The sequence below is a fragment of the Aquila chrysaetos genome, chromosome 9 (genome assembly GCF_900496995.4).
Source record: "Aquila chrysaetos chrysaetos chromosome 9, bAquChr1.4, whole genome shotgun sequence".
Classification (NCBI taxonomy): domain Eukaryota; kingdom Metazoa; phylum Chordata; class Aves; order Accipitriformes; family Accipitridae; genus Aquila; species Aquila chrysaetos.
Window position 1 is genome coordinate 25192348 of NC_044012.1, and position 25277 is coordinate 25217624.

The 25277-nt window shown below is 41.7% G+C and overlaps 1 protein-coding gene across 2 annotated transcripts; it reads right to left on the reverse strand.

Annotated features, from left to right (window-relative positions):
- Window positions 1-11115: 11115 nt before the first annotated feature.
- Window positions 11116-24831, reverse strand: ANP32E (acidic nuclear phosphoprotein 32 family member E). 2 transcript variants are annotated; one of them, XM_030024814.2, is made up of 7 exons: window positions 24523-24831; window positions 22425-22574; window positions 21683-21805; window positions 20038-20203; window positions 18309-18466; window positions 16123-16177; window positions 11116-13974 (listed from the first exon to the last, which is right to left on the reverse strand). In XM_030024814.2, the coding sequence occupies exons 1-7, from the start codon at window positions 24790-24792 to the stop codon at window positions 13910-13912; spliced, it is 987 nt and encodes a 328-aa protein (XP_029880674.1). In that variant the 5' UTR covers window positions 24793-24831; the 3' UTR covers window positions 11116-13909. The 2 variants fall into 2 exon arrangements, with proteins under 2 accessions (XP_029880674.1, XP_029880673.1); XM_030024813.1 differs by having other exon boundaries at window positions 11116-13977.
- Window positions 24832-25277: the final 446 nt, after the last annotated feature.

Sequence of the window (25277 nt, forward strand, 5' to 3'; positions counted from 1 at the left end):
ATTTTCCCCCTTCCTCTTTCCTCCGCCTCCCTCCCTATTCACTGAGTGGCAAATGAGAAGATAATATTCATACTGCAATAGCATCCAGGTGCCTCTACAAGCGGCCCTAGAGCCTCATTTCCCTGTGCCCTGTACGGTGCTGTGCATGCACATATTAACAGAAAAGGGTACGCATGTAAGAACAGGAAAACCACAAAACGACAGGAGGATCAGAGTCACCAGCCTGAGTGCTGACTGCCTGCAACAGCTCCAGGCCCCAGGGGCCCGCCGGGGCCCGTGGGGAGGGTCCCAGGGCCAGGCAGCCCACCACCGTTCCAGGCACCTGCCAGACGAGGTCACTCCACAACAAGAGAAAGGAGATTCTCCCATCGTGCCTTCCCCTGCATTTTCACAGAATAAGAGAGGCATAGTTTCAAGTGTCTCAGGACAAAAAATAAAGTTTCGGTTCTGCGCTTGCAGAACACAGCACCGCTATGTATTTTTTGACAGCCGTTATTTCCCCCAGAGCATGATGCAATGTATTCATAAGTGACACGGACGACTGAACTTACGAGCCATCAGTACGGGCTATAACTGCTTCTGATTTGGGAATGTACAATGTACAATGCTTGATGTTGGTTTTAGTGATTCTGTCAGTTTTATTGCTGCTTTCTGTCACTGGAACCATGCAAGACAACTGGACCTGGTCTTTGTCTTTGTACATCCATGCAAGCTTTTCATTTACTTACTCCAGCCAGAAGAAAACTGACTGGCTCTGGGCACTGCTGCCATTATACTCACTGATTTGTCACTGGTATTTGTGGAGCTGCTAGCAGCCATCACAAAGAGTTGGGGAAATGAAGCAAAAATTCTGTAGCTGAGTGAGTGTGTTCTTTTCAGTTCCTTTTTTTTAATTACGCCATATTGGAAACATCTGAGAGACAGCAGGTTTTGCATACAGTTTAAACTATCTTCTAAATACTATATCCAGATAAATATAATTGCTCGTAAAAGCAAATTGAGTTTTAATAAATGTATTTGCCTTCACTTTCTTAATTATCTGGCTTTCCTTAAACATGCTTAGTCAATTCTGAATTATCATGACTAATGCAGAATACCTGTAAGTAATACCACTGCCTCAACTTTAAGCTTGTGGCCAACACTTACACAGATTAAAGATAAATAACTAAGAGTACTATTGGTCTAAATACCACCAACCACTGAATAATTTCAAACATTTAGGAGCAGATTCAGCAAATGACTTAAGCAGGTTCTTAGTACTTCAGAAGAACGTACTAAGCTATTAGACAAGTATTAACTATACCTTTAAGCACGTGCCTATGTCACAGGGACTTCCCAGTTCCACTCGCTCTCTGCGCCTGGCCCTCACAAAGAGGCCGGTGCAGCTTCTTCCTTTCAGCAGGTAAAGAGAACTTGTCTTGCTCTCCAATTCTCCCTCATCTACTCTTCCCTCTTTCTAAACTACATCTTCCCCTTCTACACAGCAAAGAATATTTGCACTAACCTTGCATATAGAACTGATGTTTGATTCCTAGTGAAAGTACGTTTTCTATACCATTAGAAATTCAGGTGTACTAGAGAAAGGAAAGAGAGACCTATTGGGGGAATTTGTAAAAGTTGCAACTACAGCACTTCAAAAGACTTGCAGTAAAAGACACACAGCAAGAATTTCCAAATTTAAATGGTTGTCTCAGTGGGCGTTTCATATTACTATCTTCTTCATGATTCCTCACTTTGTTCTAGGAAATATTTTTGCTTTTCAATAGTATGATGTTCCTGGAATCTTCTTTGTAGTTAAAATGCTTAACCTTAATGTAGAAATTATGCAGAAATTTAAGCCTACAGCTATTCAGAAATTCAGAGCAGAGATAAATTAATATTCTTCCTCCTTCTATCCCTCCTCATTCTTACAAAGGTACAACTAGTCTGTTCAGACCTGTGATTTGAATGAGGACTAACTCTAGATGTCTGTGTAAAAAAAAGAGGCTCTCAGGGAAAGCCTCTCACTAATTTGTGTAAGATGTTAATATGAGAGATTTCACTAACAACCGACCGTACTACTCCTGGCGATATACATCAGTTGAGATGGAAATACCCCTCATTATACCATAAGATAAAACATTTTAATCTCAAGAAGTCCATGCTTCAAAGAAAGCAAGCCCCAAACACATGCATTTATCTTTAACACCAAAAGCTTTAAGTATTTCAAGAGGTACAATCTAAGCTTTCAGAGCTATATTAACTTCAGCAGGAGTATTGGATGGATGTACACAGGAGGTGTGATTACACCCAGTATTTAGCATTAAAATGTCATAGCTTGATTACATATGGAAAAAAATTAAAGAGATGGAACATCCTGGGTGGGCCAGCCCACAAAACAGACCCCTTTCATACACTGGTGAGACTCTGCTTCAGTGCAGCAGACCTCGATAGCAGGCAGAGGGGGACAGAGGCCGGACTGGTCGGTGCAGTAAGGAACAGGCCCTTCAAAGATTTGCCTGTTTCCCAACAGCCTCTTACAAAATTGCTGTCAGATCTCGCCTTTCCTACCATTTTGTGCCAACTAACTGACCTTTACCTCCTGTGGCATGATCTGGTTTGCAGAGTGTTCTCCATGGCTCAGGTCCAGAACTTTATATATGCCACGAGTTCTTTCAAGATTTTGCAGCAGGGGACCACCATTGTGTAACAAGATGGAGATAATCGGGCTGTCACAGCTTGCTTGCATCTCTCCACCATTTTGAGCCTTCTGTTTAAAACAGTTGAGGAGGCTACCCACCTGCTCCAGGAGCTCCCAGAATCCCAGAACCACAGCCACCTCTCCTTTTCCACATCTCTCTAATTTGTTGTTGGTTTCACCATACCTCTGTCTTCAGTCTCTTTGAGGAAGTTTTCTTAATCATTTGAAATTGGCTCTGGTTTCGGCTGTTCTATGACTGACCTCACTTTTGCAGCCTTGAATTCTGTGCAGAGTTTACAGAATCCATCAGAGGAGAATTAGGAGCCTGTTCTCCGATGATTTAAAGAAAGTCAGGTGCCTGTTTGCTTGCAAGCACTTATGAAAATATTTTATACATACACATATGAAAAAATACATCTATACATCTGTGTGTGTGTGTACTATATATATATATTTAAAGGAACTACACTTATTCTACTCTGACAAGAATTAATCAGTACTTTCCTAAGCTACTGCTGTCTTCTAAATGAAAGGAGAAAGGTACTAGATATTATGCAAAATGCTTTCTTGTAATTGGAGAAAACAACTTCACAATATGCAATTAAAAATAATTAAAAGCACTAAACTGTAAGCCACTATCTTGAAACAAGCACTGATATTGAAGTTGATTTCATTTCATTTGAACTCTTATTTAGAGCAACTTGATGTTTGATTCTTGTTTAATAGTGTGTACTGTGATAAAGCAAACTATTTTGGGGTGAGAAAAATTTCAATTTATCTTTACATAAGATTTTTCCTCAAGTGAAAAAAGCATGATTGGGCCATTAATAATAGCAAGGTAGTTGATAATGCAGTGTAGTTTAACAAATTCCTGATTACCAACTCCTTCCTCACAATTATTTCTTCTGTGGTCTCATCATTAATTTAGGCAAGTCCACTTGATATTCCTCATCTAGAAAACACACTTTAAAATATTTACTAACCTACACACTACGCAGATTAAGAATTCTAAATTGTAGATATCAGAAGTGCTTCTTATTCAGATACTATGCTGCAGAGCAATTTACTTGTTTGCAGGACTGCTGCCAAGGTTAGTGGTGGGCTTTGCATAAAAGAAGAACCACTAGCTGCTTCTTGGATACAAGGTCTCATTTAGGTATGTGACACTTGGCTTTATGACTGAAATGTTGGTAAGGTGACTGATTAAAATCAAATTCCAGTCAAGAAAATTTGATAGAATAGGTAGCATGTCATCTATAATTTTTTTAATTAGTCAGTCCACTGAGGAACAATTCATTCTTGATTTGAAGAATTATTATGTGTGCGTGTGATTTTATATCCTGACTTAATTAAGCTTTAATTACTTTACTCACGTTAGTAATGTTCAGTTTTTTCCTTTGAATTTTGGCATTGAGGTACCCCTGTGTTCTGGCTGATACTAACCTCTGCTCCTTTATATTAAACACTGTTCCTTTATACAGTCCACTTTTACTAACAATGTGAATGTGCTGCACAGAGACTATTACATCAGTGAACAAGGGCACTACGTGTACACCTACACCCTACTCTGGCTAACAGATCATCACGAAGGCAGCTTCTGGCATGGAAGGTCTGTACGGCAATTACTTTATAACTATAAAGGAAATTTCACCCTTTTGTTCTCATTACTGCTGCGTGTTTATTTTCCAGCCAGAAAGCCATAAAAAAGTTACAGAGCTGTAAAGGAGATCAAAGGTATGTCTGTTAAAGAATGAAACTGAGCCATAAGACCTAGGACCCTTTTAAGAACATGGTCTTAACAACATTTTTAAACAGGTTTTTGTTCAGTTTAGGCAAGTAACTTCAACTATTGTAAAATTTATTGTTAGTAAGTCCATAAAGATGAATGTAGAGAAGGATGAAAATATATATACATGTGAAAATGAACTGTAAAAGTCAGTAAACAAAACTGTATTTCAGTAACACTTAAAATACATTAAACAGTAAGAAAGTTCAAATATTTGCCTTTAATGGCGTGTAACTTGATGTCGCTTGGATGAACATTAGCTGGCTGAATACTGATTCTTAATAAACAAACTAATGATTTAGTTTCCTGGAAAGTAAACGGTAAGTTTCCTTTTCTTCTCTGCTAGAGGCTAAAATGGAGATGAAGGTATCACTTAACTTTCACCCCTGCAAGTTTGAAGAATGAGAATTTCATTCAACTTAATGTTTCTAGATTATTGTAACTTATGTGTAATAAAAAATTTAAATTCTTAAATTCCAAAATACATCCAGGGTACTTTTTAACTGGGTCAATCCTCATGTTCTTATCTTCATAGATACTTTGTAAAGAGTTGATAGCTAGTAAGTATGATACCTATGAGTTGATATGTGATGAGTATGCTACCTATGAGTGTGTGTGTATACCTGCATTTTTATTAAAGAGGTTTTTTCTTTTTAAAAGCAAAAAGTTTAGCTGTTTTTGTGGCATTTTTAAATACCATATTGTTTTTATAACTTCTTGCACGAAATAGGGCACTAATTTCTTGAATTTTCAAGTCTGGTCCTATTACTTATTGTGTAGATCCCCTAACAGTGATACTGATGAAAGAATAAATTGAAGAAAATATTCTTGTTAGTTTTCAGAAACACAAATTACCAAAGTCATTCATTTCAGTACTAATGATAGTTTTTGCTGTAATACGGGAGCTCATTAGTAACAAATGGCAGTGTAGAAGAAATACCACAGTGTACTTTTAAGTAGAAAACTAATTATGAGTCATCACTGTGACGCAGCTGAGAGAAAAAACTGTGATTCTAAAATGTATTAGGAAAGGCACTTGCTGCAAAGACATGTTAATATCAATACGATTTTAGCCAGGAGCTCCCTTCCAATCTTAGGTTCGTAATTAAACATTATTTCTGCATGTGACCAATATTCCCATGAAAGATATATTCCCAAGGGAGAAGGGTATGACAACATTGTCCCATTTTCTTTGTATCCCCCATGTCTTTAACTACTCTTTCCTTCAAGATTTACTCTAAAGGCCTTACATGACTGTATCAGAGGAAACGTACCATCACACAAGTTTATCATAAAGCTACCATGCAGCTTTAAACAAATATACAAATGTAAACTTGTCAGCTGATACTGACGTAACTAACAGACCTTTCATTCTTGAATAAAAAAAAACCCAGAGATTTTCAGTCTATCTTAAGTTCCCAAAAGACATGAGCTCAAACACATTTCTGATACTTCTCTACCAGAAGGGACCCAGAGGTCTGACCCTCTCAGGTGGGAACACTTCCCATTACAAGCTACCTTCCTAAGCCTACTGCACGCCACAGAGGCTTCTCTCTGTTTCCCAGGTTTACCACCCAAATTTATATCTGACCCCATCCTAGTTTTCCCAGCTCACACTTGCATTGGAACGCAGGCCAGAATTTCATCCCTTGGGCTTGTTCCACACTGCAGAACGACTGCCCTTCGTTTTGTGTTTGGTAACTGCATCTAACTGTGCATTAACAGGGGTAACTGTCTTCTACGTATTAGAGTGCTGGTTTGAGCTCTGTAAGGATCTCAGACATCATCACACTAACTTCTTTATTGGTCTGGAGGTTACATGATGCCAACAATTCCTCTGCCAAAATAAGTTACTATTAAAACAATACTGTCATGAGGCTATACTTAAAATGTAAAAAAAAAAAAATCCCAAAACAACCAAACAAAAAACCAAACCAAAACAAAGCCAAAAAACAAACCTCAAACCCTCAAATAATATTTTGAGATAAATTCCTTTTTGGCAACTATTTGATAAAACCATTTGTGTGAAAAGCATATGAATATTTTATGTTTTCCTGCAGTCTATGTTCCTTACCATGCTTTAACTAATAAAAAACACAGTATCAAGCAAACATAGAAATAACAGCACAACAGAATTTTACTCTTATGGTGAAAATCAACAATAAAGATATCTTAATATACAAAGCAGCCACTTCAGAAGACTACTTAGTGAGGATAGCTTTAGTCTGCAGAGGGTAGTCTCTCCAGACTCCCTTCGTGGCTGATGGAAAGAGAGAGGCTCTTCTGGGAAGCAATTGGCAGCAGCTACATGAAGCGCTGCTGCCTGGCAGAGCTGCTCACACTCCACTGACTAGGCAGAGGTATCATTTTTGTTTAGACCAGGACCATTTGCTTTTTTGCTGTCATTTTCCCTTATCTCACAAGATCTGAGATGTCTGATGTCTGTTAAATGCCTGTTGGAGCGTCGGTGTACCCTTCCTTTCTGCGGGTCTCAGGGACAGCTGTGACATGGCACTGCAGTTTCTAGGCATGAAAAGGGCATGTAGGGTCTGCCCAGCGAGGCAGAACTGAAACTGGCTAATTACACTGTGCTCAGCAGGTCAGGCTTAAATCACCTTTAGCAGTTTTGAAGAACCTATCCAGGCACCTCAATAAAGGCTATGTGTACAGCTCTCTTTTAATGGTCAGAAACTATTAATGCTTCACCTAGGTGGAGCTGAGGAACTCTCATTTGCTACTCCTCAGTCATCAATATGATTATTTTATTTGAATTAACTTTACTGTAGAAGGAAGTGCACATCAAACATACCATTTTAACATATGAAGTGTGTGGTCATTTTTTTCCTAGAACAGAATCCTTTTCCTCAGTGCCAAGAGTTCCCAGCCTTTATGTATACTGTGGTTTTCTTTTGGTTTGTTGTTGGGACCGCACATTTATTTTTGGATTCTCCCTCATTTTTGGCAGTTAAATTAGAAGCATGAGGAAAGGGCTTCCTCAATTATTTTGGGGGCTGTTTTTTGGTTTTGGTTTGTGGTTTTTTTTTTTTAAATGAAGCACACTCAAAGCAGAAACCGAAGCATACTATGAACTATAATTTTAAAGTTTAAAACCCAGAAGAGTGTTCCCCAGAAGATAAAGGTATAACTCAAGTCAAAAATCCCCCAACAGGAGTAGCACCAGAAATTTCACTGCCCCAGGCTGTGCTCTGCAGAAATAAATCTTCTGCCATCCTGCTCAAAGCAGCTGCTGTCAATGACTTTTTCTGTTCCCATCCTATGCATTTTGCTACCCTAGGGCAGCTGCTTGCCCTGACTCTCCATTTGTGCCAGTCCTGCTGATCGATGAACAGCAAATGGAGAGCATGAGTGTGTACTTACAGTATGATATAATCTTACGCAAGCTGCAACCCCAGCACAACTAAGAGACTCAGAAATGAAAAGACAAGTAAAAATAATTTAAGAATTATTTTTATCTCATAACTTCTGAACTGATCTAATTCTTTGGTTCAGACATTTGTAATGTTTATGATCAGTGAAACTGGTGGGTATTTTTTTAGTATACAGCAACAACTCTTGCTGCCAAAATCAACACACAGTACTCGGTTTACTGGTGAATGTGGCAGTTTTCATTCTGATAATTCTCATTACTTCATCATACAGCTCTCAGTATTTTACACTTTTCTCCAAGCCCAAATTCCTGAATTCATGTGACTACATGAGAATGTCAGCTTCCCCTTTATCACATAAGAATACAGATGAAGAAATTTGAAAGCATGCTCCCTGAAGGCGAGACATTGAGAGGCCCTTGGGGTTTTATATCCTCAACAGTATGATTTTTTAAAATTAATTTCATTTGGGGGGGAGGGGGAGTAAAGGGAAAAAAAGGCTAACTCATCATCTTGGAACGTGTGGCAGTGCCAAGGGACAGTTCTGTTAGTTCTTGGTTACATTACAGATGAAAGAAAACCTGTTTGTCTAAGTCTTACCTGCACTAGGATTAAAATAGTTGCTGAGAGAAAAGGATGCCTGTCCTAGGCAGGTCTAAAGCCACAGCGCACAAGCATGACCAGGAAGGTTGTGCCATCTGCTACTAGACATGTGTAAAGCAGCAGCAGTGTCTTCACCAGCACCTGATGGGACCTGCAGAGGCAACAGCACAGGAGTTTCCTGAGAAACACAACTCGCAAAACTGGATTTCCAGAATCCCGCATTCAAATCCATGCCCTGCTGTCTAATGAAGAGCACATTTATTACCCCTTTGCTCTGTGGGAGGACCCATAACATTGCTCCCCTTGACCCAGGCAACTGCTTTCACAAAAAGGTACCCAAAATCCTTTTGGGACTGTATCAGGTTTACAGGCAGTATCAGGTTTATTAGGCAATAGCTACTGTATGGAAGGTGAGAAAAGGGGAAATTTTGTCAGGTAACCCTGCATGTGTCATTTTTCCTTGGGAAAGCAGGCCAAATTTGGGGGACATAAGAACTACATTGCAGCCCAATGCCTGAAACACGTGCTTTTAAGAGTTCTCTCGCTACTGTGTTTTAATTAGGGAAAAATTTCTTTGTATTTTCACGCTGAGCATTTGTACCAAAGTCCAGCTAAACTTTACCTTTCTCACATATGACGTTGAAAAAAACTTTTGCGATTAGGTTTTATACTTCCCCGCCCCACCCCGTTGGATTCGGAACCACATTCTTGTTTTCACCACTCACCACCAGCATAAAGCTCACACAAACTGACAGGAAAAGCCTCTCTTGAGGGGTGGGGGGAAGGCAGAAAGGGAGGCCAAGGCTGTTTTAGGATGGAAATAAGGCAGCTAGTGGGAGCTTCCCTCCCCTCCCCTCTCTCTGCGCTGAGGGGCGCTCAACCGCCGCCTGCTTTGAAAGAGCGAACCCGCGGCCGGGGAACGCAGGCGGAGCCCTTGGGGAACGACCCTTGCTGGGGTGGGGTGGAAGCGCGAGGCTAAGCAGGAAGGCGGGCCCCGGCGGAGGGGCGGAACTGCGGCAAATCTGAGCCAATCAGCGGCGGGGTCGCGGCTCGGCCCCTGCTGCCCGGAGTCGGGGAACCCCGTGGCTAACGGTTTCCCGCTCTCAGAGGGCCCTGCGCGCCCCCTCAGGCGGGTCCGCGGCGGGGCGGGAGGAGGCGTCCTGTCCCCGGCACTCACTGGCCTCCTGAGGCGTCCCTGCTCCTGAGAGTGGAAAGGGGAGGGGAAGCAGCACAACTGGAAGGGGGAGATAAGGGCCAAGAGAGGCGGGAAAGAGAAAGAAGGGGCAACAAAAGACAAAAGCTCCGAGAGGAGGAAGAGGAAAGAGCAGGAGGGAGGAAGCCGCACGGCCGCCCACCAGCAGGGCTTCCTCTCACTGCGACAAAATGGAGGACAGCAGAGCCCCTGGGATTCCGCTGGAGACAGCAGTCTGGGGCACTGTTAAGCCTTTGCATAGCGGCAGACTTCCCTCCGTCCCAGCCTGGCAGCCACCGGGGCAGGGGGCGAGCACGTCATCCAGCCGTGTGGAGCATCTCTCCCCCGGCAGCTGGACAGATGACTTCTGCAGCAGCAGAGGTGTGTTCTAAAGCAGAGCAAGACTGCCAGGCTGTGGCAGGGAGAAAGGTGGTTTATGACAGGTCACAACAAGCTGCTCGCTTCCAACAGAATGAGCTCAGGCACCCATCAGCCCACACCTCAAGTTTTTCCTGATTTTGAAGACATGCCTACACAGCACTGAATTTTCTCTCATCTCCTTTGCCATGGACCTACCGGAATGGAACAGCGTGGTTTTACTTAACATAAACCCACCAGTATCCCCAAAAGGTAGACTAAACTTCTGTTAGAAACAATCCTCAAGCTCAGGTTCCCCATTTAGTCTCAGTCCAGTGGGCAAATAGGTGCATAGGGATTGAGTGGCCAATGTGGGGCTTTAGAGGGAAAGGCAATTCCATCCCTGCATTTAAAAAAAAAAAAAAAAAAAAAAAAAAAAATCCCAGAAAACCACCACCCATTTCTTGGCTAATCACTCATCTAGAAGAAAAGCCTGTTTTTCTTCTTAGTAGCTTTCTCAAGTGCATCCAGGGGATTTTTGCCAGGAATGCTGGACTAATCCCAAAATAAAAACAATGCTATGTCTAGCTGTATAGGAGAAGAAGCTTTTTTTAAACATTGTTCTTGAATGAGAAGTAATTCACACAGACCGAGGCAGCTACTTTGAAAGGACAGCATTAGACTTGCAGCTCTGCTGTCAGGCACACCAAGTCAGCATTTATGAAAAGCAAAATGTAACCAGGCTCTTGATTTTTTTGTTTCTTGAGACTCAGCCAGACTTGCATAGCTCAGCTATGCTCAAATGGTATTGATTTATACAGTACGCAAAAGCCCTGTCAGCTCCAACACTCATTTCTACATTAAACTCATCTGGAAACACTCTATGGGAACTAAGCGGACACCACTTTGGGTTTTCCATAGCATCCTTCCTCAGCTATGACAATATTCCCAAGAACTAAAGTATCATAAAGTCCAAGTTCTAGTCCCAGAAAGATGCACAATTCTGCAGGTTTCCCAGTAACGAAAAGATAACAAGGAAGAACAATTACCTCTTACTCCATTCCTTAAGAAATACCGCATTCTGCACAGCTGTACATACTAAAAGAAGTAATCCAATACAATAGTCTCAATTTATTTGAAATAATTCGGTCTGAAAACTTTTTAATTTAAAATTTACAGCACACATGGGGAGGAAACATGTTTTGTTACAACTAAAAATTATCAGAAGAGTGCTGCAGGGTTGTTTTCTTTAATTTAACACTGTCATGGCTTTATTCAAAACACAGTTGCACAAAATCAGTTACTCCAAAGTTTAAGGAAAGAGTTTGATAAGGAACCGAAACACACTATATACATACTGCCATACAAAGAGCATTAAAATAGGACAAAACCTCTACAAAATATAAAACCCACCCTTACATATTTGCATGAAAAGACCACCCACCAAGCAAAAAAGTTTCAAAAGTTATCTGGAGGCTCTGTATTACTTATTTTAAAAAATCCTATGCCATTTAATTGCATGCCAAGCTGACAAATATGAAACTATACTTAGATGGTAACACTGAGGAAAAGACAAAGTTACTTAGGAAGTTAAGTTTTGTGTGAGGCTCAGATTTTTAGATGTAGTGGCTGATGCATGACCCTGCAAGGTGTTTTTAGGAAATGTCAAGTCTGCCTGTCTTAGGGAAGGTCTGCCAACCCCTTCTGAGTTTATTCTGTTTTGTCCAATTAGCTCATCCAATGTCAAAATTGGACTCACTTACTGAAACAAGACCAGTACTCAAATAATTTTAATCCATCAAAATAGAAATTTTTTTTCTGTTTAAAACTAATTTTATATGCATCAGTAAAAGACAGTTAAGGAAAACCCTGACAATGAGGTACTTTAAAGTACACATTTATAAATAACAGGTTTCAATCATTCACCGAGGCTAAAAAAAATAAGCAAAAAGATGGGAAAACACACTTTTCTATCTCAAAGCTGAGCACAAAGCAACTGCCTTGAACACAGAGCCTCCATGACAAGATAGGATGTGCACTTACCTAAGGTTTCTATTCATTCAGTATTCATATATAAACACAGGAACCTAGATTGTGGTTGCAAATGTAGTTTTACCACTACTTCTCTAGTGTCTTTACTGATATTCATTAAAAAATGCAAAACCCATTTAGTCAGTTCATTTCCAAGTATATTGCCATCTGCCTGACTCATTTCATTCAGATGCCTTTAATGGCTGGCTATGCTTTACAGCTACATGAGAAACTATGATTTAAGGCTCTATTCGGGGGAAAAAAAACACACACACAAGAAACTGGGCTTTGCAGAACTTCAACCCTGCAGTATCTAAACTTGATTTAAGAGTTGGAAGTCACATTTAAAGTCTGCTAGTGTGTGAAATACCTATTAAATATTCACAGGTAACCGATCTATGGGTGACTGACTCTTACTTAGGTCCAGGAAATCTCCCTCTTCCCCACCCTTGGTGTCTCCCCCAGGTTAATGGCAGCTATTGTCAGCCAAGACAGATATAAAAATAAGTCTCTTGAATAAAGCTGTGTGTGATATTTGGTTCAGTACCTATGTGAAACAATGCAAATTAGTTTTATATCAAGACTACTGTTTTAAATCCAAATCAGGACTGAAAGAGGAATGCTGTATGTCTGAACTTGTTTTGCAGTGGCTCAAATAGAAAACATGAATCCATTGGGGCAGAATTATTAAGACCTGTTGGTCACAATCAGGCTGCTAGAAAAAAGTTTGTCTGCATGTCTCCTGTACTTGCCACCAACTGTACGCAATGTTTCTGCAGCCATTCGATATAAAAAACCCTAAACTATTAACTAGTATTATACATGAACTTGAATGTTTTGCCTACAACCAGATTTAAAAAGTTTAAAAGGTGACCTGCAAAGAAAGACTAACTTATGTTCATCTTGTCCCCTCCAATGATTCTATAAAAGTGGTGGGGGTTGTTTGAAAAAAAACATGCTTGAAGGAGTTACCCGTTAACTTCTGCATTAGAAATGCATATATTTTATAGCCAAACACCACGATTGTTGCAGAATTCCCAAAATGACAATGCAAGAGCTAAGTGAGTGAAAGTTTAACAAAGATTTCTAGCTAAATGGTTTAAAACTACAGATTATTTGCTTTTGTTAATACCTGCAATGACTGTGTGTTTTGGAGAAAATTTACGATTACAACCCTTTCAGTTTGCCAAGATACATTCTTGAAAGTATCTAGTGAATACTCCACCAAACACCGAACATCTGAAGGAGCAGGAAAAAAAAGATCTTCTGAAACCCACTGAGGCTTTACAATGTAACACACAAAATGGATAGAAGACTTGGGAAAAAAAAAAAAGCATTACAGGAGTCACCTTTTAAAAAGCTGAAATAAAGGTGTAATCTAGTTGTCGATTTCAAATAGAATCCCTGGTAAACTCAGACTATAGTCAACTTCTCATTTAAAAGCGACTGGAATTTGCCATATAGCATTTTTGAGTTCAGCTTTTTAAGTATAAAAACTTTAAAATCTTGATGGAAATTCACAATATTAAACCCATGGGAAATGGGTGTTTTAACTCCGGGCTAACGATGACCAACACAGCAAGCTTGTATAAAATTAAAGAGCTCCAAATAAAAGTCTAGGGGGAAAAACTTGACAATGGCTTCAGTGATTATAGGGCTGAAAATTGGTTTCTACATATAGGTTCACTAACAGGCTATTATATCTTATTTGGAATGATAAAAAGGGCAAGAATAGTAAAACCACACTTCTCCTATAAAAAGTTAACATATCTTCTGTAGGGACATCTATGGTACATGGAGACATACAGATCTGCATAATCACTATTGCGTATTCTGTAACTTAAGAGTCTGGTCCTACTTGTGTCTATAACAAATTAATCATCCTCTTCCTCGCCTTCATCTTCAGGGTCTCGTTTCCTCTTCTCCCCTCGAATGCCCTCTGCTAAGGAAGAGAGGTATGCATACATCTCATTATGTTCTGCTCAGACATCATAAATGTAACGTTATACTTTCAGAAAAGGTAATTGAAATAGATTACTGTTTGTTTGTAGTTAATGCATTCACCACTGTAACATCTGTGTTGCTTATGGCTCTCAAAAAAAGATCGGTTTACATTACTCTGAATAATTCATGCAGGCCATATTAAACCAAGTTCAAGCTACGCATGTGATATTCCATACAGGAATTATTGATATGAAGTAGATTTATAAAAAAAGTGGTTTTGTTAACATATTATTTGAGAACTAAAATGGAAATGACATTTTTATATCTCTCTAACTTTAGTTTTTAGAACTTGCATACACCCCGCCCAAAACCCAGCAGTTTCTGCAGATACCAAGTGAAACATGCGCTGTTCTCTCTCCAGTGACAAACTGATATAAGCATCTTGTGTAAACATCTTTGAGCTTATTCTTAGAAATATGCTTAATTCAGTCAGTGGACTATGCGCTCTTGTGGTGAAATCATGAAATGCAATTTTGTCAAATCTAATAGATTTATTTTCCAGCAGTCATTTCCTGGCTAATTAGCCATCCTGACCACCTGCTTTGTTGTCTTAATAGATTCAAAGGCTGCATTTGTAAAGAGTGAAGAATTAGCATTACTACTTCAGAATTTCGTTTTTTTCAAGTGCAAGATACATCCCCAAAACCTGCTCCATTTAGCCAAGCGTACAGATGAGATGGGGACTAGTCTCGTGAGAAGTTTTAGAATTTGTCTACAGTTTACACAGCCATAGAACCGGGCTTCAGGGTTAATTAACAAAACTTTGCTGCTAGGGATAGTTTAAAGATTAGGACAGAGTTCCTCACCATTAGAAAAGTGAAGTTCTGGGAGAGCCTCATAGCAAGAAGAGTACAGAGGGAAAGGCAGCTAATTTTAAGATGAAGCTTGGTAATTTTTTTAAAGGGACTTTAGCAGCCATTGACTGGTAGTAACAAGGGACTTCTGTCTTACCACTTGGAACACAGAGATGCATACAACTAAACCATCCATCCACCAACCCACAAAACAGAGTATGCCAGTATCTGCACAAGAATCAAGAAGCAGCCTTCTGCCTATAGAGCAACTTCTGTTCCAGTGGTCCAGGACAGAGTAGGAGCATCAAACCTAAGGCTGGTCCCTACCCTCCAGGCTTGGAAACCTCAAACAAGGGGCAAAAAAGAATGAGTGCTACGCTTGTCCTGTTTAACTTCTTGTAGGTCCTTTTTAAAATATCAAAAGATAACATAAAAAGTTATTTTATGAAAAAACACTCAAGTAATCCACTTCTTGCAAAAAGAACTTTTATGTTCTGCAAAATACCAAAGGAACCTCTTGCATCAGCCTGCAAGAAAGCCACTTTTTCCACATCAGTTATACACTCTCGATACACTGTAACTTCTTAAAGCAGGATGAACCACACACACTGGTGTGTTTTGGTTTGGGTTTTTTTGCAAGCTTTTAACCATATGCATGTGTCTGACATCAAAACAGTAATTTATGAAATTCAGAAGTTACAACTACTGATAAAAAGACTAGATAGAAAAAATATGATTAGGCTCACTAGCTAAGCCGTTAGACAGGCTACTGGGTTGAGTTTGCCTCCTAGGAGTTGCCTCTGAAGTAGAAAGGTTTACTGGAGAAGCTGCTTTCAGCTTGATAAAGGGAAAAGATACAGCTGCTACTGCTGCTTCTAGGGCTTTGCCCATGGAGCCTCTGGTGCATTAAACAAGGTATTTTAAATGTATGTAAATAACATTTGTAAGGTATACAGCAGAGTCCCTCTCCTCTCCATCTCAGAAAATTAAAATTTCTAACTGCGTAGGAGATGCAGTATCTTTCATTTTAGGAAACTGCTTCGACAAGACTTTGAAAACTGTCATTTCTTCCTTATTTTCACTTTACAAGTGAGCAAACAAAAAATATCAAATGCTGCACAGCTACTTTACTACCTGCTTGAGCTCTTGCTTAAACCGATCCTAAAATACTTCACATACCTTCAGAAACAGACCAGGCAAACAGTGATTTATGCCATTAAAGTGGCCAAGTTAGAGAATTATAAAGAACCAATTGTTTTAGTCACAACTTTACTAACTTGGGAACTTACCTTCCTCCTCCTCATCACCTCCTTCTTCAACATAGTCATCATCATCATCTTCATCCTTTACAAAAATTTGAAATATTTTTACAATTGCCGTTTATTTAAGTTTTGCTTACATGCTGATCCTGAGCAGAAATTCAGAAAATCCCACTTAGTCTGTTCAGAGGTCACATTCCACATTTACTTTTTGTTACTGGACATCTGTACAAGGACAGGCAGCCAAACTGACTGCAGTACATTTAATCACCCAAGCCAGTGTATTATCTGGCCCGGTATTCTTGCTTCTTTGTTTTTACCACTTATCACCACCTTACACCAGCTCAACAGTAAGTTATTGCAAAATTAACTAAGAGGCCACGACAACAAATAGAGATGTCAAACAGCTTTAGCTTTCCTTTTAACTCACTGTTATTAAAAGACAAGGAAGAGGAGAAAGCAGAACAGCAAATATCTTTACAAAATTATTGTTTCTATGTCAAACGAACTAAGTTGCTGGGGGGTTTTTTCAAGCTGATAGCTGAAAAATGTAAACCAATTAACAATCAGCAGCCCCAGAAAATTAAAACAATGGTGCAATATCTCTGCCCTACTGGCACCGTGTCAAGCCTTGAAGACAAGCCGAAGTCTTATTTTTATATCCATCTGCTCTATCAGATTTTATACACAGGGTAATTTAACAAGTAAAAATGTGAAAACATTAGAGTGTCCATCTGACATCTGCCCTTAGAACATGGGAATTAAAAAACTCTGGATTAATTCATTGCAACTGGAATGGTACACAACTCCTTTTTGAAATTGCAGGGAAAAGCTACCAGACTAGAACTCATTCAAAACTTTACATAATGAATTCACCCTGACTACAACCTCCTCCTTACCTAAATGAATGCAAAATACAAACTCAGTAGCTGGTTTTGTTGCATCATCACCAGAAGGGCCACGATTCTGAACTCCCCTAACATTTTCATGGCTGTGTGCGATAATTCCTAGTCACCTAACATGCAGAGCATATGCATATACTAACGATCACACATGATTAATTCCTGATATTCTTCCTAGTCACATATTGTTCATTTTCCGAAGAACTACCTCTAAGGTCTTGGCTTCAAAACAGATTTAGTTATTTACTTTTAGCTTCACAAATTGTGTTACAGCCATTACCTCTTTGGAGTATTAAGGCAGAAATGAAGTTACGTTCGTAAGCAAATTGTATGAGCGCTAGTTACAAGAACAAAATGAAGAACGCCGAAGAGTTTAGTGCAAGATTTTCTGCACATCCACATGAAATGCAGCTGATAACATGTAAACTCTTATCAAAAGTAACAGTAATGGAAGTGACATCCACAGTTTTGGGGTTTTTTTGATCTGAAACGCATGAGCTGCTTGCACAGACTTGCACACAAAATCCATGCCAGACACATTCTCCCTCTGAAACCCCTGTAGCTGTCAAAGGTGAGTACTAAAGCAGGACTCTTAGGTTTTACTTCTATCCAATAATCACTTAGGCATGGCCAGTTTATATCTACAAGAATCTGTTCATAAACTTGTAAAACATGTATATTTTCTTACCCTAGCTTCTTAATACTCCTGCATTTGCTTTTTAGCACAGTACTACTCAAAAGATCCTGTGGGCTGTTTTCTGCAGCCCTTCACACCACCACTAAGAACATTTTCAAGTGAGTGCATGGTAAAGAAACCAGCATTTATTGCAGCAAAAACGTAGACCTTTCCTTTGTTTCATTTTATGTGAAGTACTGGTAACTTGTTGCTACTTCATTCTCTTCTTTCACAAGACGAGGGTATTTCCTTTGGCTTTCCAAAAGAAATTATTCTACATAATATGTATTTCTATTCTGACAATTTAATTGGTAGTAGCACATAGTTTCAAAATGTTGGGGAGAATGGCTTCTTTAGCTTACAGAGAATAAAGAGGGTCTTCCATCCCACAACATTAAGGGGTGGGATAAGAGTGAACCAAGTCTTGGAAGTCAGCCAGGACCATCTCATAGCCAACAGCCACCAGTCATGTTCAAGTCAACACTTTGTATCCCAGTGACAGCAGCGCTCTCCGCAAAACATCTCACTGCATCTACCTTGCATTTATATACTCTGCATCTATATGTTTAAATTAACACAGCAGTCTGTAGGCAGTTTTTTCTTCATTTCTTGGATTTGGTAGGATTTACAAACTTTACCTGAATCTCTTCTTTCATCAGGTATGAAAGACCAACTTCTTCCTCCTCTTCACCTTCCCCCAAATCTGAACCTCCATCATCTTCATCATCTTCGTCTTCATATTCTCCTGGAGGACCAGCTTCATCCTCATCTTCATCATCATCATCTTCATCTCCTTCTGCAATGAAGGATACACTTACACATATGCACTAAAAGTTAGGTTTCATTTAACTCTTTATGCAAGTTTGTATACACCAGGTCAAGCTAGTTGTAACATTTTTTCTCCAGAAGGGTTTGGGTTTTTTTTTTTTTAATTTAACTGCAGGCAACGCGTGGGAAACAAGCACGACTTTAAGGAAGTTAATCTTTGTAATTTTTTTCCCTGAAGAAAGGCTGTTTTTACATCACAAGTTTCAGGCAAAATTCTTGACGCCTGAAGCAGCTACGTATGCAAACTCCTGCAAGGGAGCTGAAAATTTAGTCAGTGGAAGGGGAACAGAGGCTTCTCTATAGAATCCAACCCCTGAAATATTTAAAGGCAAAACCACCTTAACATATTACATGTATCTTATTTAATCACTTACTAATCACTTAAGAATCACTTAAGAATCACTTCAGTAACTGAAACACCTACAGTTTCAAACAGATGATCTCTCATTTCATTTCTATGTCTGGAGCATATAATCAACTTGCACAGTTTCAGTTAAGCAAATTACAAGAAATGACAAGGTGATTTAACACTTAAAATTTATTTTCAAGTCAATAACCTATTAATCTACTTTCAAATATTGGGTTTATTTTCACATTCCCACTATCAACTATTTGGTTGAGTTCTTTTAAACACAGGCTTCCCAACTTTGATGTGTCTGAGTACTTGTCAGCAGCTCCTTGACAGCCATGACCCAGCACAGAGCAGTGGCAGCTCCCAGCTCATGATTTAAGGCACAAAGAAAACAATGAGAAACCACTATCAAACAGACGCAGCCCAAAGCTCACTAGTTATCTGTGCAGATACTGAGAATGCAGACATGCATAAGACGCTGCATCACAACAGCCCATCATATTTGCTAACAGCACTCAAAACACAATTTCGATGGTTTTCATCTTAACAGCTTTGACTGTGTCAGTCACCTGTTAAGCCAAGTACATTTAAAGAGCACTCATCCCCCTATTCCTGCAATCCCATCAACACAATTTGTAGCCCCACACTGACAGACCTATACCTACAGGTTTCATTTGCAATCAGGTAACAACAAAGGAAACAGATGTAGGAATAGCCTCATTAATGACTACAGCTGAGGTCAGATGAAAAGGAACTACGTACATTTTTTTTGAACAAAAATTGTATTATACTTGAGCATGGGACTTGAAGCCATTACAAAACCCAGTAAAATTATGATTTTTCACACAAAATTATGTGTTTGTCCCCTCTCTTTGTATCACTCAGTAGTGCCAAAGTGCTCTACTACTGGCAACAACTTATTTTGAGAATATTTATATCTTTGTAGCAGTATCTTTAGTCAAATTTCCTTAAACTCAGAAGATTTCTGCAAGAACACTCAAAACTTTTGACAGGAGTTTTCCTTCTGTGTCACAGTGTGTTAATATCAAACGAGTTCTAGAAGTCTGCTTCAAAAATAAGAGCACAGAATCACACTAGTGCATTCAGGAAGCCACTATACCCCATGTTACATTGACATCTTTACTACAGCATAGTATTTCTATCCACGGTTTATTTCAGGAAGTTACCCTCATCATCATCATCTTCCGAGTCTGGTGCCTCATTATCTTCTTGATCAAATCCATCTAGGTATGTGATTTGCTGAAGCAGCTCAAAAATGCTGTCTCTGTAATCCTCAAGGTTTGTAATCTCACAGTTGAACAGGTCAAGGCTCTTCAAGTTTTTGAGATTTTGCTGAAAATAAACGAAAAGGGTTTTTTTTCCCCCCTTATTTCTTGATGTGGTACTTCAAGTTACAGTGCAGTCATAGCCCAAATACAGTTAACCATATAGCCAGCTACAGAATTTATTTTGTCTCCATCCCTTCTTTTCTATTCAGTGTTTTGCTCCCCATTAAATACAAACTTCAGTTCAAAAAGTTGTTTGCAGTAGTTAGAACGCCTTATGAAAGTGCTTTTGCAGATCAACTCCACAGCATGTTTGCAGCACGCCCAACGCATCCCTGAAGCACTAGACCACTAGGCACAGACTGCATAACACGTATTTGGGTTTGTTTTTTGTTTGCATAGCCTATTTTTGTTCAGGCAATCATGGGCAAAAACTTAACAACTCCAGCAGCCTTTCAGTAAATAGTTTGACTAATTTAATTACAGGCATCTTGTGAGGAGCAAGCAAGAGGCACTTGGTAGGATTTATAACTACACTACAGAATTTGCCTTCTGAACAATAGGGACTAGACAACTGATGGTGATTTTTCTCACCTTTTGGACTTGACACACATGCAGGACGAGCCACCTGCATGGTTTGGCAAGCATCTAAGATCTAAATAAAAGTGCTCTATAGTGCTTTCCTATAGAGCACTGTAACTGCTTTACTTGGCCTGCTAACTGCTGGGTTAAAGCGCCATTAAAGTAGATGAAGAATCTTTATGAGCAGTTTTAAAAATATGCAGTCTATATCAAAGTCCTCAAAAAAAAAATAGCTGGCTAGAAAAACGGATGAACAGATCAGGCAGTGACAGGCACTGGCAGCCCCGTCCTACATTTAAAGGCCCTACTACTGGTGCTTTCCAGGTTTGCTCCTAACTGACCATCTCATACACACATCCTAATCACTTCACAGTTTAATGAAAGCTTAAGGCAGTTGCTTATTAGACAAACTATACCTCAACAAACGAACACAAGAGGATTAGCAAGACGTAACTTGGCTACTTTTCTCTCAAAGACAAAACAGAAGCTCAAAAATCTCTTATTCAGTACATCCCATTACTAACACAGAAGGAATTTTACAGCTGTACAAGTACTGTCTCTAATAACCATGAGATTGAGTTAATCAAGTCAGGACCAACTGGAAGACTGACAAACCTAAAACACCCCAGTATCCATTTCACCTGAGCTGGCAAGAAAAAAAAATACAGAGAGAACACATGACAAGTAAGAAAATAAATTTCATTTCGCATGCCTTTCAGCTGAAAAGGAACATAAGCAGCTAGAACATATCACGCTGTATCTTTGTACTTGCTGATTTCTTACATTGTACTAGTTTAAACCCCCCATTTGCCATTTCTATACTGTGCTTGAAAAAACTGCTCACGCGCAGGCCTTACAGCTGTGTGTGTACCATTCCATTGCAAAAAGAATTAATTTATTCTTGATAAAAAATAGTATTTATTAGATTTAAATTTTCTATTAGCCCCTCTCACTTCATACTTACAAGAGCTTCCACAGTGCCAAGATCTTTGATTTTGTTGCCACTTAGATTTAGATATGTGAGATTCGGACATCTTTCTGCAAGGACCTCCAGGCCTCCCGAAATGATGTTGTCGCTTAACTCCAACTATTACACAGAAAAAAATGAAATAATTAAATGGTTGGCTTCTTACCATTAGATTCAGACTGCATCATTTTCAATCATTCTCACTTTAACTTAATAATCGCAAAGCTGAACCCTTTTGAAGAGCTGCACAAGTTAACAAGCTTTGGCTGTCAGAAAGTTCCTTTAAGTTTACTTTGAGAATTATAAAGCATTCCTTAAAATCTCACGGGTGCAGACACATAAATTCTAAGTTCACAGAATACGTGATGCTGGAATTCATGGCAAGTCTTTATTCTGCCAGCAACGTGCAATGGTCCTTCACTGGCTGGGCAATCCAGTGGCCTTGTCTCAACCATCAGCGCTCAGAAAGACAAGGCCAACCTTCACAACGCTAACAGACAAGCATTTACCGTCCTATGAGTCGGTGACCAAGCCCAATTTGGCCATAATTAACTGGAGATACCTAAAACAATTTCAGATCTTCAACGCAGATTGGATGTGGCATCGTTTTGCAGGCCTGCCATCTCATAAAGCACCATCAGCGCCACACAAGTTCAACCACAAGCACTGGAAGGCACAACCATGGGTTGTCACCCATGAGTTTTGCTTCTCAAAGCACCGGCAGGCGAGAGATACCTACCTTTCGGAGCTTACTCAATGTGGGAAGTTTGGCCAGTGATGTCAGCTCTACATTGGCCATGCTAAGAAACTCAAGTTCTTTAAATGAATCATTCAGCCCTTCGATTTCACCGTTGCTGGATCGGCAGTTATCGAGCACCAACTCCGTCACCTTCAAATAGGACAGCAAGTCACTTGTCAGTTTAATGAGCATCAAAAAAAAAAAAAAAAAATCACACGCTTCATCTAAACCACAACTTGGGAGACTGTTGGTTTGGTGTTTGGTTTAAATTTAGAGTAGACTTGTGGTCTGAAATCACTGACACCCGCCTATTCTTAAAAAAAAACAAAGCGTGCAACAGTTTCCGTTGCTCTGAGAACGCTTCAAATTCTGCAAAAACTGCCATCTAATCTCAAACTTTATTGAAAAGACACTTTCATAGCTTCCAATAGTGCCACCGCAGCCAGGGGTATAAGCTGCCCTTGTATACAAGTGAACTGCTAACTTTTTTCTAAAGTCTAATAATTTAATCGCGCATATTCAAAGCTATAAAAGCATTCAATTTCTTTCTGAACCCTAAACCTTCTGGCTCCAGATTATTTTAGCAGCAACTCCTGCAGGTTAATTAAACCCAATTAAATAATTTCCTCATGCCAAAGCCACTAGAACAACTAGATAATCGATACAGGTCACGTACTTTAAGAAGCAGTAACAAGGAGCAGCAATTAATTTTAAATTATTTTATCTACACTGGAACATACCACTCATTAGAAAGGACATTAACAAGGTGACTCTTCCTTTCCCCTGTACACTCTTAAATAACAAGATTTTAAGACCGCTGCAGAAACCTCCGAGTGGCACACTTTGCCAGCTTCAAGTAAAGTCTCACTATTGTTTTATTTTTTCTATCAAAAAAACATTACTCCAAACAAGCACAAAGTTTTAAAGAAAACTGCCAGGGGAGAAGGGGGGGCCCTTCACGGCTTTGCCCAAGAAAGACGCACGCTAAAAGCGCATGGAGGCCTTTCCAGGTACCTGCCACTGATAAAAACTTCTTGAAAGACAAGTAGTTTGGTTAAATCAACAGTTTTAGGCACTTTTTTCTTCCCCCAAATGTGCCGTGAGTCAGGTTTGCTTCGTGGTGATATCAACATATCTGGACTTTACTCCTGGGGCGAGCCAGAGGCATCGGGCGCTGCTTTGCAAAATCATCTGCCAGAGCCATGCGTGGGGCAGCGGGGTCCGGGGGGGGGGGGGGGGGGGTGTCACGCAACGTGTCCCCCAGGCTTTGGCACTGGGGGGGGGGGGGGGGGGCGTGAGGTGACATTTTGGAAGGGGCAGCGCGCAGCCTCCCAGCACACGTGAGCTCCCTAATTTTCAGCTTTTTTTTTTCCTGCATCTTTCCGAAGAAACGGGAAGTTGGCGGTGGGAGGTGCGGGGGGACACCCGCGAGTGCGTGTAGGGGGGGGGACACGGACACGGGGACACCCCCCCCTTAACCCCCCCCCCCAGCCCGGGCTCTCCCCGCCGCCGCTCCCCATCGTGCGCCCGGCGGGGCGGCGGCAGGAAGGAGCGGGACCGAACCGGCCGCGCCACGCAGCGTACACGGGGGGCGGAAAACAAAATTAATTTAAAAAAAAATTTTTTTTGAAAAAATAAAAAAGAGGCAGAGGGAAGGGCCGAGGTCGGACTCAGCCCCACCGTGACCTGTTTACTACGGCCGCGCTCCCAAGTTGGAGGCAGCCGGCAGCGAACCGGGAGGGGATTAACGGCGGGCACAAGTTGGGGGCCCGCCCGCCCCCCCTCCGCCAACTTCGGGGGGGGGGGCGGGGAATGGGGGGCTAGAGGGCGTCGAGGGGCGCCCCGCGGCGCCAAGTTGGCGGCGAGGTGAGGAGAGAGGGAGGGATGGAGGGGGCGCGGGTCCCCACCGCCCGCCGCCCACCGCCCCGGGGCCGGCGCCCGGAAGCGCCGCCCGCGCCCCGCGGGGCTCCTGCGCCACGGCTGACCCAGATTCAGCGGCGCCGGCGGGGCCGGGCAGGGCCCGCTCGGCCTGAGGCGGCCGGCGGTCGCCCGTGCGGGGGCGTGGAGGAGCGCGGCCCGCCGCCCCGCCGCCCCTCACCTTCTCGGGGGCCCGGTTCCTCAACTCCAGGTTGATGCGCTTCTTCATCTCCATCGCCCCCCCCCCTCCCGCAGCTCCGCAGTGGCGAGGGAGGGTGACCGGGCGCGGCGGGGGACCGACCGCGGGGTCGTTATCTACGGCGGCCGACCGCCGCCGGGAGGGAACCGGGAGTGGGGAGGGGAACGCCGCGGGCAGCCGCAGCCGCCACCCCGCTCCGCACACAGCTCCGACACCGTCAATGGCCGCTCGCACACTGAGCCTCCATGACATGGCGCATGGCGCCCCCTCCCGCCGCCACGCCCCCGCCCCGGGGCGGGGCTTCCTCCGCGCCACCGCCTTTCTCATTGGTCCCGCCACGCCGCGGGGGGCGCCAAGCGATTGGCTGATTGCGCTGCCCGTCCGGCGGCGCGACCCTTTAAAGGCGGGGAAGAGAGGGGCGGGGTTTGTCTTTGTGTATGTGCGCGCGCGCGGCGGGCAGGAACGAGCGAGCGGCGCGCGCCCTTCGCAGGCCGTGGCGGGGAGGTCACGCGTGGGGTTTTGCACGCCTGGGTTGCAGCAGGGACGGTTGTATGGCGGGGGAAGGGGTGGGAAATGCTGCAAGCGGCGTTTTGCACGTGGCGTTTTGCACGCCGGCTTGCGTGGGGCGGGGGCTGCGGGCGGGAGGTTGCGCGTCCGGTTGCACGGAGGGGAGGCTGCACGGTGTTGGGGGGGGTTGCATGCCCTGTTGTATGGCCGCGGGGGGGGCTGCAGATGGG